The sequence below is a fragment of the Triturus cristatus genome, chromosome 2_2 (genome assembly GCF_964204655.1).
Source record: "Triturus cristatus chromosome 2_2, aTriCri1.1, whole genome shotgun sequence".
Taxonomy (NCBI): Eukaryota; Metazoa; Chordata; class Amphibia; order Caudata; family Salamandridae; genus Triturus; species Triturus cristatus.
In genome coordinates this window covers 808131988-808148836 of record NC_140582.1, presented here as the reverse complement: position 1 = coordinate 808148836, position 16849 = coordinate 808131988, and the positions used below count along the sequence as shown (strand labels likewise).

The 16849-nt window shown below is 49.7% G+C and overlaps 1 protein-coding gene across 1 annotated transcript in view; it reads left to right on the top strand.

Annotated features, from left to right (window-relative positions):
- The window catches only part of CWH43 (cell wall biogenesis 43 C-terminal homolog), a 546701-nt gene that overhangs the window by 371304 nt on the left and 158548 nt on the right, over positions 1-16849 (top strand). The window contains exon 12 of the mRNA XM_085642112.1: positions 1948-2097. Coding sequence (XP_085498238.1) covers positions 1948-2097 — 150 coding nt within the window. The remainder of the gene's footprint in view (positions 1-1947; positions 2098-16849) is intronic.

Sequence of the window (16849 nt, the reverse complement as noted above, 5' to 3'; positions counted from 1 at the left end):
TGGGGTGGAACAGGACGGGAATGGGCAAGCAACAGGAGAGAGGGGTAGAATGGGAGCAAGCAATGGCACGGAGAGAGGTGGAAGGCTAGGTGGGAGCAAGCAACAACACGGAAAGGACGGGAGGGGACAAGTGACAACACAGAGAGGGAAAGGAGGGTGGGAGGGGCCTATCAGCAGCACAGAGAGGGACAGGAGGGTAGGAAGAGACAAGCAGCAACGTGGAGAGGGACGAGGGTTGCAGCACATGAAGGAGACGGCTTGCAAACACATGCACCTATCTGGAATGTTTCAACTAAAAGAAAAAAGTAGGTCTGAAAGTGCTAGCAGTGGAAGGAGCCAAGTACTTTGGCTATGCTTCAGGAGAGGGACAAACACACAAAGAGGAAGTGAAGCTGGTGTGCACTGACCTAATAAAAACATGGAAATGAGAGTGAGAAGGAAGCCAATGGTAAGCAATGGCTGGACTCTAAGCCCAATGTAAGCTAACAAAATGTCTTGCAAGAGACAGCATGTGCTGTCTCGAGCAAGACCTAAAAAGGAGTCCGCGAGGCAAGCAAACAAGTAATCCGATGAGATACAGGAGCAGAAATGGCAGACAAAGCAGTCTACAATAACAGTAACCACAACAAGGACTCTAAAATAATACAGAAAAGGTGCGCCATGGTGGAGATAAGAGGGCAGGACATAATTTGTGTTAATATCAAGTAGTTTTATTAAAATTTGAATGTACATTTTGCAATATTAAACATGCAGGTTGATCAGCTCAGACTACATTGTTTTAAATGTCAGTGTTAAGTTGCTATAATGTCTACAAACAAAGTAAAGTTTAAAAAAAGGTAAAAAAGAATGGAGAAATACACAATTAGAATGAATGCACAGTGTACTACATAATATCTATCCAATGTGTAAATATGTCAACGGTGATTCATTGTGAATGGATATATTTGGAATAATAGCGATAATCGCTGTGCACAATTGGAGGTTATAATGTAGCTTCAATATTTTTCAGCACCAAATGTGAACATTTATGTTTAATGTGTGTCAGGGAGATCATGTTTTGAAATGTTCCTAATCGGACATGTTCATGATGCTATAAAACACAACCAACATGGCGTTGTAAAACACAACCAATTAAAAAATGCAATTAAAGCCAGGAGTGAAACTTAAAAAATAATAAGAATGATTCGATGTTAAACAGATGTTGTTATTGCCAGTTATGATCCGGACACAAGGCCACTGGATAGCGCCCTGCAAAAAGGCCCAGGTAATGAAATGCACAAATACAACCAAGACCCACACTCACTGTGTTGTGCTGTGTTGTGCTGTGGTGTGCTGTGCTGTGATATATTATTGTGGTGTTTATACAGATGTGGAGATTGTGTAAAGTAAGATTAGGTAGCCTTATGCCCACCGCACTAATCTACCACCCTAGTATCACCATGTCATCACATCTGTGACTACCCCTAGCTTGTAATAGTGCTTGTGTCCACTTCGTAGCACTAATTCACACCTTACACACATGCATACCAGTAATTGATGAGTTTGTCAGGCATTAAAAGGGGTTGTGCCCAAGTGCCTGCTCTTTTTTAATCACAAGTTCCAATAAAGACATGTTTTCCAAAAATTAGCTATGTATAAATCATAATTGGATACCCTTACTTTTATTCTATGAAATCATTTTTGCAAGAGGCTATATTTTATAAGGGACAAATTATGAATATGAGAACTTTGCATGGTTATAATGTAAAATTAATTTGAATTGAGTGCTTGGGGGAATTTGGATTGCTGTTCTCGTCTCTCATTGGCATCGCTGAGTCTGCAGAGCCCTATAAGAAGCTCACTGGAGGGAGTTAAGGAGTGACGGTCATAAAAAGCGCCAATGCATTGTGGGCTTCATGGCACAGGGGACACACGATAATACAGCTGCTCCCTTTTCTGTTCACACAGATTACTGGTCCTGTCCAGGTATCCAATCTTGGAATCGGTTCATCACCTCCTTCCATCGCCAGAGGGTGAGATAGCCCCAGCCATCTCCATGACCGTCAACATCTCTGGCACACCAGTGGACTTCGTGGTCACCCACTTTGGAAATGACGAGTATGTATTTTTTTTATTGTTTTATAAATTCAAAGGTTTCTCGACCTTGCAGCCTCAAAGTCAGATTGAAACCATCTGAACGCTACAAGCAACAACATGCATTAGCCACTCAAATAACACATATGTGCCTAGTTAATGTTAATGTCAATGTTAATGTTGTATACTTGTAAAGCGCACAGCTGCCCCAGCAAAGGGGCGTCCCGGCGCTGTATACCTATGGTCTGACACCACCTAATAGCAATTAAATGAAGAAACACATATTTCTGACTTAAGTGTTACCGAGTATGGCTTTGTATTTTTCCTCTTCAGTAATTGTCAGCTGCTTCAATAGCATGTAAAGAGTCAGCAAAGGCAACAACTCTTAAAATTCAGGCCGGCCCAGGAAGTCCTCTTGGTACCAAGCAATACCTGGGTGCTATCCCACTCCTGAACAGCACTGCCTCCTATGGGTTCATCAGGAGTAATGCAGAGCAATACACATTCATCTTTTACACGTTCCACATTGATAGGGCTGGAGTCAGCCAAGACCTTTGGATTTTATTAAAATTATGTAGAATATACTTATGGGAGCTTTCATTGAGTCCTCTTTGTCCAGTGGTCTGTTGTTGCTTAATTTACTTTTTTCTGCCACCCACTTCAGCATACAGCATGGGGCAATGGGTCAGCCCACTTCAGCCACTAAATAACTTCACTGTGGTTGAGAGCGCATCTGCATTTGAAGTTATTCCCTTGAGAGCCAGAGACCTGCCGCATGTAGGGCTGGCTCTTGCAAAAGAACATTAAAAGATAAATAAGCTCTCTGATGCATTACTTTAATCAGGAGATAGCGAAGCTGCCGCGCAATGCCTGGGACAGTATGCTCCCACTAAGACCATCCTCCCCCGGGGGCTCATGGCAAACTCCGAATGATGGTAGTAGCAGCAGATCTCACAATTGTGTTTTAATTTCCTGCTGGTGTCCCAGGTCAGTATGGAGAGATTACATGATTTGCTCAAAATCACAAAGTATGTTGAGCCGGTGCCGCGAATCAAACTTGATTACCCGGTTTCAAAGTCAGCAACTCCCAGTATGCTTTGGGGCTGGCTCAGAGTCCTCAGCTATAGCTGCTTCTCTGGTACAGTGTAGAATGTAGAACAGCACCACGCGGTGTTGATACATTTGTGAACCCGTATGACTAACGCACTGAAATAGCCTAGGGGGGACTTTATACTGCTGACGCTGGCGGCACGCTTCAGTTCATGATAAGCAAGTTGCAGGCTGCACTTCTGTGCTGAGATTCAGAAGCATACCCGGCCGCAATGTTTGCCGCGGGAGTGACTGCGGCCTTGAGGCTGCCTGTTCCTTACATTACTAGCCAGCCTTGCTAAGTAAGTGAGCTTCTGGTGATATCTCTCTTCTTAATAACATTTTCTTTTAAATTAATAGCACGGTCATGATGATCAGTGCTTTAAGTGGGAAAAAAAAACTGGGGGTGCTCTAAAAGGGGCGTGGTTAATGTCTTGAAGGGGCGTGGCCTATCCGAGTAGGGGCGTGGTCTAAATCAAAATAACTAGCACTGTGTGCTTAAGAAAATCATGAGTACCGGCACTTCTCCGTGTTCTCCCATTGAGTACCGGGACTTCTCCTTGTGTTAAGAGAGTACCGGTACTCCTAGTGGCATGCTGTGGTCAGTCTCTAGGTTATGGGTGCTTGACAGTTAATGTCGAGTGGATTCCGGCGCTAGGTTGCGGCTGCAGCCCTACACTCCGAGCCGGCATTTGATAAGATAGCGCCTTAGGCGGAGAGAAATTTGGCGCCCTTGCTAATAGAGACTGAAATGCGGCAGCAGGGGGTCCTTTTTGAGTTGAGCTAAGCAGTGACTGCCCCCTGGCCTGAACCCAAATGCCTCGGGACCTCCCCAGCTCACCTAAATCACCGATAGTTTAGCTGCCTCACGGTGATGGGTCTGTTGGTGTGTGTATCAGCAGGGGTGAGACGGTGAAAGGAGCGCGAAGAAAGGGACAATGAGGTGTTAAAACAGGCCGGCCCTGCTCACACCCTGACAGCGCAACAGGACAGGAAGACACCTGTGTTTTTCTAAGCTAGAGGTCTCGACATTGGAACTGTCGCGCTGTGAGTTATAGGGAAAGTTTGCAGATCCGTTGTCTGTCAGAGTGCCTTGAAAAAAAAAAAAAGTCTGCTTTCGCGTAAAACTTCTGCTTCTCATGTTAATGCCCTCGGGCTAAGTTCACGCTATATATAGTTACAACAAACGCTAATTACACCCTGCAGCTATGGGCAGAACTTGGCCAAAGGCACTTTGAACAGTGAAGAAGAAAATGCTGATAGTGTACAAGGCTGCCTTGAAGCCACGCCCCCAGACACGCACCTCCCAGGCTCACCCCTATCAATTTGGTGAGTACCGGCACTTCTCTTTTTCCATTTAAAGCACTGCCTAACAGTGCAGCAACAGTGGGCAGAGTCTGAGCACCGGCAGTTTTTTTTTGGGCCCTCAAAACGGGTCCGAAAAAAATAAAAATAAAGAACGGACTACCTTTAGTAGCCACGAAAATAGAGCCCGATAGAGACCCGTTTCGAGGGCCCCCAAAAAAAACTGCCGGTGCTCAGACCCGGACAGACCCGGCCCACTTAAAGCCCTGATGATGATCATCTTCAGCTGCCTGCTGCCCTGTCTCAAGCAGGAACGTGCCAGGCTGCGATGTGTGATACTAATCTATACAGGCATGCACAAAGTTGTAAAGAGATTTTTCAGAGTCTTTTTGCAGGTTTGGCAAGAATTGCAAATATTTCCACTTTCTTATTTCTGTTAGAAAGTTATGACTTTTACGACAATTTAAATGGCACATTTACTGATTGCCATTAGCAAATCGATCTGTCTGAGAAACCATTGCAGGAAAAAGGTTGGGCCTGATGTGCAATGTTTGCATGATGTGGAGAGGTTTGGGCGTGCGCCAAGTGATGAAGTCCAGAAAGTCAATGTTTAATTTTCAATTAAGTCTTTATTTGCAATCAGTTAGTTCTCTTGAAATTGGTGATTTTAAGGTCAGCCAACGCGTTTCGTTCTCAAGATGGGAACTTCGTCAGGGCTCAAAGGGCATATGTCCTTCTAATGAAGTAAAAGGTATATTGTATGATAATTCCACTCCAAAGGTGTAGTAGCCTAGCTCCAACTAGACCTCTCCCTTAGAAATCGAATAAGTGATCCATCAATTAAGTTGGTGTTCCAGGCAGTAACCTTGGAAACACTGGGAGTATCACAGGGTCTCGGTTGGCCTTAGAGGTATTTATTATTTGGAACGTCTCCTGCCAGAATGTTTGCATGATGTGTGAACTGAAGTAAGTGAGCCTGATGTTGGTAACTTGCTATGGCTGCAAAAATGTGCTTCATTCCTAGCTGACTGCCGAGCCCCTATATGTTTCCCTCATCTTCAATGCTTGATTTTTGCTCATAACAAAGTGTTGCTCATAGACGTTAAAATGTCACTCATAATTGCAATGGAATTATTAAAATGTCACACATGGCAATCTGAAATCTTGGTAGCTATGAATACTCTGGTACTGTTAGACTTGGCATCTTTGGCATGGGTCCCCTGACTTTTGGCCTCTACCTCCTGTATTTTTGATGCTGTGCTGGATTTAGTTTTGCTGGCTTAGATGCTTTGAGCACTTTGCCACTGCTGATCAGGGTCAAAGTGCAAGTGCTCTCTGTGTAAAATGTTATTATGATTGGTTCTCCCTGATTGGCATATTTGATTTACTCAGTCCCTAGTAAAGTGCACTGAGTGTGCCAGGGCTGGTAAATCAAATACTACTAGTGGGCCTGCAGCACTGATTGTGCCACCCACATGAGTAGTTCTGAAACAGTAACTCAGACCTGCCATTGCAGTGTCTGCGCGCAGTTGTTAACTGCCATGTAGACTTGGCAAGTGCACCCACTTGGCAGGCCCTAACCTTCCCTTTTCTTACATGTCAGTCACCCCTAAGGTAAGCCCAAGGTGCCCCTGTGGGCAGGGTGCAGTGTATGTGAAAGGTAGGACATGCACTGATGTGTGTGACATGCCCTAATAGTGAATTACTGCAAATTTTGTTTTTCATTATTGCAAGGCTACCTAATCCCATATTACAGAATGGGGAGTTTGTTTATAACATCCTATAAACATAACTGTCCCTGGGAACAAGATAGGAGATGAAAGTTTAGTATGCCTGAACTCAGAATGTAACAATGCATCTTTTAGTGAGGTTGATTTTAACATTCTGTGTTTGAAAATTCCACTTTTAGAAAGTAGGTACTTTCTTGCCTAACCATCCAGTGTGTCTCTGCTAGGATGTGTATTTACTGTCTGGGTTTGGAGTGCCAGGGGCTGGGAAGGAGCTGTGGCTCCAGAGAGCCTGATGAGTCAGGGCTGGGCTGAATAGACCTGGCCTGCATTTAGAGTAAGGGGAGGAGATTTCCTTTCACCTGAATGGGCCTGGTCTGCTTCCCACAATGCTGTCTCCACCTCCTGCCAGGAAGCTGCATCAGAGAGGACAGAACTGGTTTGGACTGGGCACAAAGAGAACAAAGGCATTTTGGGGTATAAGTGTTAGACCTAAAACCCCTGAACTTTAGATAACTTCTGGAATCAAGAGGAACCTTTGCCAAGGAGATGAGCTGGATAAACTGAGGAGAAGTACTGCCCTTACTGTGTGTCTGGGTTTGGCCTGCAGTTGCTGTTTCTGGCAAGGAAAGGAGAAGGACTTTGCTGTGTGCTGTGTCCCCTTCTTGAGGAAAGTCTCCAAGGGCTTGAGTAGAGCTTGTCTCCTGTTTTGAAGTCTCAGAAACACAAAGACTCCACCCCCAGCTCCCCTGAACTTCCTTGCTGGGAGTTCAGACCTGCCAGGAGTGCCTGTGACTGTGTGGGGCCTCTGGAGGTTGTTTCCGCTGTTAGGAGCTATAAAGCAACGCAACAACAAGAAAACCGATGCATCGCTCTTCTTGCGACAGTTTTTTGGTGCCACACCGTGGTGCGAGAAGAATCTTCATGCATCACCGCGCCGCTGCTGAAACAGACGCAGCGCCGGTAACAGCTGCAAGAATTGACGCATTGATATATCGCGGCTGAAGAAATTGCACAGCGCCACTCCACGCCGCAGCATCGTTCGCGGACGCATCCCGGATTTCCACGCATCGTCCCTGTGCAGCAAGTTTTCCCTAACACATTACCCGCGGATCGGAGTCGTCTCAGAATCGAAGCATCGCTTCCCTCTACAGAACGGACCAGACGCACCGCTGCCCTGTGCCCAGCGGAACTTTTGCATCGCATCCACAAAGGTCTCAGTAATCAACTCCTCTCTTTGTTTTTCGACGCTTCCCATCGCTGCAGCTGTTTGGCTTGGTGAATGTTGTCGCAACAACAGGTACTTTGCAAGAAATCAAGCATCCATAGTTTTCTATGGACTTAGTTGCAAAAGCCTTTTGAAAGTAATTTTTCTTAATAATTATATGTTGGATTTTTGTCATTTTGGTCTTGTTAAGTTTAGATAAAGATACTTTATTTTTTTTAACTGGTGTGGTGTCCATTTGTGGTGTTATCACTGTATTACTGTGTGTTTTAAGTACAAATACTTTACACATTGCCTTTGGGATAAGCCTGTCTGCTCATGCCAAGCTACCAAGGGGGTGAGCAGAGGTTATCTAGAGTATGTATCCCCGTTCCCTGACTAGAAGAAAGGGTCCCTATTTTGACAAAGGTACCTACCTCTGCCAACTAGAGACCCTCATTTCTAACAGGTACCAATTGACTAACTGATTGATGGGCTTCCACCCACCTCCTCCTTCCTCCACTGGTCCGTTATTCACGTTACTTTTTAGGTCTCGCCTGAGCCAGCGCTTTAGCGCTACTCTCGCGAGAGCTTTTGTAAAAGGGGGATTTGGAAGTGCAAACCAGTGCTTTCAGGCCGCCAACTACAGTGCATGTGCGCCGGGCGCGCGCACCATTTGGCAGCCTGCGTGATCATTTCGCGGCCGCTTTGATGTTCTCAGTGAGCCGCGCGGCCACTGAGAACATCAAAGTTGCCGCGAAATGATTACTTTCACTTTCGCGGCCATTTTGATGTTTGATCGCGATCACTTTCACTTTCGCGGCCGCACGGCCTCTTGTTCTAATGTAAACCCGTTTCGTTCTTTACGTACTTCTCGCTCCCCGTCTTTATTTCTCATCTATAACCCCTCGCGTTTTCCACTCTCAGACGTTTCTTCTACTTAGCCTCATATTTGCCTCTGTGACTCTTCTGTCACTCCCACCTGTTTCTCTCTCGCGGTCAGTTTCTCCCCGTCATTCTTTTTTTCCTTGATTTCCACGCACTCCTTCCATCATGTTTCTACTCCACGCCTTTCCTTATCTTATCCTTATCGTAAGGTTAGGTTTCTACACCTTTCCATATATATATATATATATATATATATATATATTTTTTTTTTTATTGAAAGGAAAAGGCATGTCGATATACATAGCTCTGCGCCTACAACCCGGAGGCCGGCTACCATGTTGCAAATATTAACCAAACAGCACAGGTTATCCCACATTCCGGAGGCCGGGCATCACCATGTGCAGCCGGTACAGCTCCTGCTGCCTTCCGAGTCGCTGGCCCAGTATGTCATTGTCTTTAGAGTTACCCCCTTACATGGGCATAGTTCTGAGTATTTTCCCCCCGCCTATTGTTCCCTTCTATTTCGTACCCTTGGCAATAAACTATAGTACCCCCTATCCCCGCCCCCGAACTAAAACAGGCCCCCCTCCTCACCCACCCATTCCAAACAGTTGAGGTTACCTGCCAGCTGCCACCTTGTAAATAGTATTGCACTCAGTACCCACCCGCGTCCCGAAATCGTGAAGCGTCACTGATGTCCTTCATTGCCACTGACCAGGGCGCTCCTGTACGGAATTTATATCTCCACCCCACCAACGCTCTCTCCAGAATCCCCTCTCTCATTGCCCTCCAAGCTGGTCCTCTCCGTCTCATTCTCTGCATCCATGTCTCCCCTTCAAATATAATCGGCATATAGCCCCCAAAAGTTTTTGGGCCGACTGCACGGCGGGAGCAGCTCACTAAACCTTTCCGTCTGTGTGCAACAGTAAAGTACATCTCGTTTCCACTGCGCCACTGTGGGCAAGGGACCTCGCATCCAACATAGCGCAACTCTTCGTTTCGCAATGAGCATACCCATATCTACCAACCGTCGCGCCGCCCTGGGCACCACCCTGGAGTGCCCCAACAGGGCCACCGCCGGATCCGGAGCCAGCTCCACTTCTGCCACTCCAGCTATCTGCTGATAGATCGCCTCCCAAAAGCTACGTATACCCGGGCAGTGCCACGCAAGGTGTATAAAGTCTGCCATTGGGTGCTTGCATCTTTCACATGCCAACTCGTCTCGCAGGCCATAACGATGCAGTCGCTCCGGAGTATAATAAACCCTGTTTATAAACTTGAAATGGACCAGCCTGTGTCTGCCGTGCAAGGAGATGCGTCGAATCCCCGTACAGCAGTATGCCCACATGGCGTCGTCGATTGCTATTTCGAGGTCTCTCTGCCAGGCCAGTCGGGCCTTAGTGTACTCCTGCGATCTTTGCGACAGCGCCGTGCGATATAACTTAGAGATTAACCTATGGGGACTTTTGGTCTTAATAATAAAGGACAACTCCGGAACCTCTGGTGGTTCAGCCATGTCGTCCCCCAGCAGCTGCCGCCAAGCGTGTCTAACTCTGTGGAATTGGAAGCGTTGCAACTGCGTGACGCCGTCTGCCGAGGTAGCCACCTCTTCCCACGTCTTAACTACGCCGTCTACGAACATGTCCCCCATGGTGTGTATACCCAGCGCACGCAGGGATCGTACCACCCCCTCTTCCCTGCAGGGGGACAGCCAAATCGCCCATTCAAGTGGCATCGCCGGTGAATATAGCAGCGCCCCTAACGTTTGCTGTAAGATATTATTCCAAGCATGACGAGTTGAGTTCAAAGAGTCTAGAAACCCCGTTCGGCGGTCTGGCGGCTTGAAAATAACAGCGGGGAGCGGGAGCGGGGCCGCGAACAAAGTCTCCAATTTGAGGTATGGGACAGCCCCGTCCCCATGTATCCAGCTATGCGCCTGAGCCCCCTACGCCACCCGATAATACAGTTCAAGATCCGGCGCTCCCAGGCCGCCCAGGTGGTAAGGCAACGTCAAGACCCGCCAGCGGACTCGAGCCTGCTTACCAGCCCACGCCAGCCGCAACAAGGACCCCGTCAGCCTAGCAAAGAAGGCGCGCGACAGCACCATGGGGATGTTAACGAACAAGAATAGAAACCTAGGGAGCACCACCATCTTCATGATGGATATTCTTCCCAGCAGCGAGAGGGGCAGCTTAATCCAAGTCTCCACATCATCTTCAAGTTTGCTGATAGCCCTGCCATAATTCTCAGACAGCACTACCTCAGAATCCATGTGCAGTTGTATCCCCAGGTATCGGACCGCGTCGTCCGACCACTGCAGCGGATACTCCATCTCGAAGGGGGTAGTGACCGGGGTCAGCGGGAAAGCAATGGATTTGGTCCAGTTCACTTTCAGACCGGAGAGTGCCCCAAAATGAACCACCTCCCGCAGCACGGGGGCCAAGTTATTTTCCGGGTCCCTGACGTATAGCAGGGTATCAACCGCGTATGTGGAGACCACTATCTTATAAGTAGGGAAATTAATTCCCTTCAGGCCGTGATATTCCCGTAGGGCGCACGCCAACGGCTCCGCCACCAGTGCATACAAGATAGGCGACAGGGGGCAGCCCTGTCTCGTCCCTCTCGAGATAGGCATCGCATCCGTAACTCGGTCTCCCAGCCGTAGTCTCGCAGTGGGTCCACTATATAGCACCCCAATCAGCTGCAAGAAGACCGGGCACAACCCCATTCGTGTCAGGACCTGTCGCATGAACGGCCATTCTACCGAGTCAAAGGCCTTCTCCATATCAAGAAAGACTGCCAACGCACGCGTGTCTCGGCGTACATGTTGCATGGTTCCAAACACCGTCCTCAGATTATACGTGAGGTTCCTGCCTGGCACGAACCCCGCCTGCTCCGGGGCCACGAGTTCCGGGTTGAGCAGGGCCAAGCGTGTAGCCAAAACTTTCGCGTATAGTTTAGTGTCAACGTTTAACAGCGATAACGGCCTATAAGAACTGCATTCCTCTGGAGACTTACCCGGTTTAGGAATCGCCACCAAAAGAGCTTCCCGCATGGATTGCGGCATGTGCCCTTTAACGCACATATCATCAAACAATGTCGATATGTGTGGGAGGAGCTGGTCAATGAAGGCTCGGTAAAAAGCAACAGTGAGGCCATCTGCTCCCGGGGCACTTTGCGCCTTCATGCCTGCAAGTGCCTCCAGGATTTCGTCCTTCTCAATAGGAAGGGCCAGAAATTCCCTGTGTTCGTTCGTAAGAAAGGGCAGCTTAATATACTCCAGGTAGTCCCCAATACTATCTTCCATAACAGTCTGTTGGGAAGCATACAACTTAGTGTAGTACGACTGAAAGCGCGCAACTATGTCCTCCTCTTCCGTTATGAGCGAGCCTTCCTCCGATGTAATCTGGGTGACAGCAGTTCTATGCCTACGGGCTTTTAGTATATTAGCTAGTATCGATCCGGGTCTATCACCCTCCCCATATACCCTGGCTGTAGCATACTTCCCTAAGTGCAGTACCTCTGCATCCGCAGTCTCATGGAAGAACCTTCATCTCCTCAGTTGCACCCACCGACTCTACTACGCGCTGTTTAGCTTCCAGGTCCCCCAGCTTACGCTCCAGTGTCGTCAGCAGCTGCCTGATGTCGCGCAACACCCCGAGTGTTTGGCCATTGCCACTCCTCTGATATAGACCTTAAAGGTCTCCCAGATAGTCTGAAAGCTGTCAACGGAGCCGGATTGGTATCAAAGAACAGCTCAAAAGCCTCCGCTAGTTCCTCCTTAAAAAGGGGGTCCAGCAGCGAGTATGGGGGGAAGCGTCACAGAAATGGCGGAACAGTCTTTCTGGGCACGTCCAACAGCAACAGCACCGGAGAGTGATCAGAGAGCGTGCGCGGCAATACCTTACATACTCGCACCAGCGGGAGGAGAGTCAACGATGCAAGCCAGTAATCTATACGTGTGTGCAAGCTGTGGTAAGCCGAATAGTGTGTGAAGCCCCCCTGTTCAGGATGAAGAGTTCTCCACACATCCTCAAGACCTAAGCAAAGCATTTCCCGCAATATCGCTTACGCTGCTGCTGACTGCGCCCTTGCTGGGCCACCAGATCTATCCCTCCCTGGGTTCAAAACCACATTGAAGTCTCCTCCCCACAGCACATGCCGCGCCCCATGGTCCCTAACCGTGCCCGCCAGTGCAGTGTAGATTTCTGGACAATCAAAGTTCGGCCCATAACAGTTAACCAGCAATAAATCCAAACCACTGCCCTGAAAACGCGTTAGCACAAACCTGCCTGCGCTGTCCGTAGCTAGTGATTGCGTTCTATAATCCGCCCTAGGGTTGACCCAGGTCAATACCCCTATAGAGTGAGTCGTGAAACCCGCCGCATGCGCAGTCTCGCAGAGCCCCCTGGTACGCAGCATAGGACTATGATTGGGAAGATGCGTTTCCTGTAGGAAAGCTATGTCTATTTCATTCCTCCTAAGGTAGTGCATAACTTTACGGAGCTTCCGGTGATCATTCAGGCCCCTGACATTCCAAGTCAGAACTCTGAGAGTGCCAAGGCGTCCTGGCGTGCCCGCGCTATTCGAGGTTACCATTCATTCTGTAACGCAAATCGCCCGCGACTCTATGTCGCAAGAAGCAGGTGCTCAAAAGTGTACAGTTCAGTGCATACCGACAGTAAAACCTCAAAACTTTGCAAAAGGAAACCCCACCCTCCCTCCACCCCCAGTATACCCACCCCAACTTGGCCTTGCAGATTCCCATATAGGGACGCCTGAAACCTCCCGCCTCCCTACCCCCAACAAATTAACCCCCTCAAAGTTGTGAAATGCACTCGCGGGCGGAGGTCGCTCAGTACCCACACTCTAGTGTGTAAGCACCTAGTACCTAACGGCGACCACCCGGCCGGCAAGCTAATATCTGCCCGTACGCTATACCTTGATCATGTAAGGCCACAGCTCTGCAGCATTCCTCGGGTCCTGATAACCCGAAGGCTCCCGCGCACACCCCATTGTAGAAACACAGTATCTTTAAACCCCTCAGGCAATGTGCACCGTGCTCGGGCGTAACTAGCTAGACCCCCTCCGGGAACTCCCTTCTGGGACCACACCACCGGAGGCAAGATGTATACGGGACTCCTCTCTGCACGCTCACAGCATACCATATCCCTTCAGACCCACACAAAAACACATACTCAACGCTGCTCTGGAGTCAAGAAATGTGACCCAGCCGTGCCTGCCCTCCGGGGTCAGTCCTGTTCGTCCAGTCCGCCATCCCTTGTGCCCTCCTGCAACTGCGTCTCTGGACTCCGTCTCTGCTCCTTATTCCAGTCCTTCAGTGCCTTCTGCAATGTCTTAGGGTCCAGAAAAATGTGTGATTTACCCTGTCTGTTGACACGCAACTTAGCCGGATACAGCATCGCGTTATCCAAGCCTAACTCCCGGAGCTGTTTTTTGGCTGGGGCGAACTGACGTCTAGCCTCCTGTACTCTGGCTGTGAAGTCCGGGAACAGTGATATAGTCGACCCCTCGTATACCAAAGTTTTCTTTTCGCGGGCCACCCTCAGGGCAGCGTCCCTGTCCCGGTAGTTCAACAGTTTCGCAATAATCGGCCGAGGCGGCGCTCCCGGTGGGGGCCTGGGGCCCAGGGACCTGTGTGCTCTCTCCACCACGAACATCCCCGAAAACACCTCCTTACACAGCAGCTCGATCAGTAGCGATTCTACAAAGCACTCCATTCTGCCCGTCGACGTCGTCTCCGGCAGGCCTGTGATGCGCAAATTGCACCGACGTGTACGCGCCTCTAGGTCCTCCGTTTTGTCTTGTAGGACCTGCTACAAGACAAAACAGAGGACCTGCATCATGCGCTCGAGTTTCCTCTGGTCCACGTCCAGGGAACTCTGAGCTCCCTCCACTTCTGAGAGACGTCTGTCGGACTGGTCCAGGCGCTCCGCGTGCTTGTCTATGCGCTCCCCCATGCGATCCATCCTGTACGATAGGGCGTCTATCTTGGCACCGAGGGATGTAATGCCACTCTGCAATCCTCTTTCCATAGACAGCAGCAGTCCCCGAATGTCTTGCTCTTCTTCCGGGGGGACGGATGTACCCCCCGCCGCCCCCTCCAGCGGCGTCTGGGCTCTGGGGCACCTCTGCTCAAAAGTCAACTTGGACTGAGATTTATCAGTCTTGCCCATCTTGGGTCACGGCGCCGCGGGGCAGCGTGGCTCGGTCCACCAGAATGCGCAAAACTTCGCACCGCTCAACGGGGCCCAACTTCTCTGTCTCCGATCGGGATCGCCCCACAGCGGCCGGCACCAGCCGTTGCGACTTCCGCGCCGTCTGCGGTCACCTCCGTTACCGTGGAGGCCCAGTCTCCCAGCCTCAGCACACTACGTCGCCCCACTCTTCTTAGCGCTGCTCCGGCAAGTCTCCACACTCCACTTAAGGCCAGTGTACAAAACCTGGGTTCCGTGCAGGGAGATGTCGCCACTCCAACGCCTCACTCGCTCCGAACCCCTGCTGCCAGCAGGGACCACGGCTGGGCCACCGCGGCACCTGCCGCCAGTTCACGCCACGTGCGCCCTCTCCTCAGCCGCAACAACGCAGCTCATCCAGCCTCCCCTTCGGTATGTTGCTCTTATTTTCCAACTACCCAATCCAGGCCAGGGGCAATGTCAAAGGAGCAGCTGCTCTGCGCCACCATTGAGCACCAGGCAGCCCGCCCCCGTCCACCACCGATCAGCAGTCAAGCCGCTCGTCTGTCCCACCGCAGGAGCAGCAGCCGGGAGCACCCCGTCTCGGGTCCGCCCCCTGCCGCTCGCTCACCTCCTAAGTCTGTCCTCAGGCCGCGTGTAACTCCAGGCCTTCGGGGCGGCGGGTCCGCTATCAGCAGCACTCCAGGCAGTAGTCACGGGAGCTCCCAGGAGGGCCCCCGCGACACGATCTAGCTGTGAGCCCCTCTGCACCCGCACACCCGCCGGAACTCTCTGCCGCAGTGCCCGTCTCAGGGTGTCTCCTCTCAGCACTAGGAGCGTCGGCCACCAGCTTCGGGACGCCTTCTCCTCGCACGTCCGGCCGCACGCACGCTGACGCAAGGCCGTCCGCGCATGCACTCGAGGCCGGGGATCTTCGGCCCAGCCCACCACCGGAGTCGCTTGTCCCCGCTGCTAGCCTGCGGCTCAATCCGGGCTCCAAATCCCACCTGTTGGGTGTGCGTCGTTCACAGCGCAGCAGCCGTAAGTGGGGATTAGTCGTGTGGCGCTTGGGGCCGGATAATTGCAGGATCGTGATTATTGCTCGCCGGAGCTCCGGGCTCAAGCAGCCATCTTCGCTGCGAGCTAAGCTCCGCCCCCCACCTTTCCATATTTTTATCTTACCCTCAGCATCCTTCTTTTTACTCATGTTCTCCACTCATTTTCTCTTTGTTTCGGTCTATAACTTTCCTTCTCCGCCATCATACGCTCCTGTCTTCCCATCTTTCTACGCCCGTCTCTTTCACGTTCAGATATAATACCGAGATTCCCAATCAACCGGGTAATGTTATTGTTTCGTATACTGTTCCCGAAGACCCCCCGCCTCTTTTCTACCACATATATCGCTTTCTCCCTACCACTGACCCTTCCTCTTCTTCTCCTCCTCTCAGGCCTCTCCTCTGTTGCAGGTGGCTCTGCATTTCACCACAGAAGGCTGTGACACTTGCAGCGACACGTGCACTCTGACTGCAGTGCAGACGAGGAAACATAATCCTTTCATTTAAAACAAAAAACAATACAGTTTCGCTATGTTTTGAGCATGCCCACGCGCCGACCATTGTCACAAACAGAAGCGCCTTCTTGCTGGTTGGTCCACACATCGTTTTCATTAATTATTGTCACAAACGTGGAGAACCCATCAGAGGCGTCATGACACACAATAACACTGCACTAATGGCTGCATTGTGTGCAAAACGGAAATGATCAGGTTCCTGCCTCGAAAGATTTGTTGCAAGCTCATCTCTCCATTGTCCAGACTGTCAGAACACAAAAAGGGTTAGCAGGGCAATATACAATTATATCCCAGGCAATGCTTATTAGAGGTTATTGACTCTCTAATTAATATCACAATGCACAGGCCTAGGGGGTGAGCTAGTGATAGAGATCAGGGTGTGTACAATATTCCCGCTACCACGGATAAAGTAATCTCACAGTTACACGCACATGCATACATCATACGCTAGGGCCCATTTCACTAACATACGCTCAAATACTCTACCAGCAATAAACCTGTGGAAGGAAAACACTCCTAAACACCCTGCATCTATACCGAGGTCGATAAGACCTGGTTTTTGTGACTGTCCCTAAGCATAACCTATACAATATATACAACAATAATCAATAATGCAAACCCAATAATTGACAAAAAAGAATATCCAACACCATGTTTAAAATTATATTGCTTTATCTAAAATTAGTCAAAGAAAATCAATCAGAGTAAATCATTTCTCATAGTTACCTATTCTAGCTAAATGTCAGAACGGGTCAGGACAAGTCTCTCGGTAAATGTCTCTCAAGACGAAGTCCCT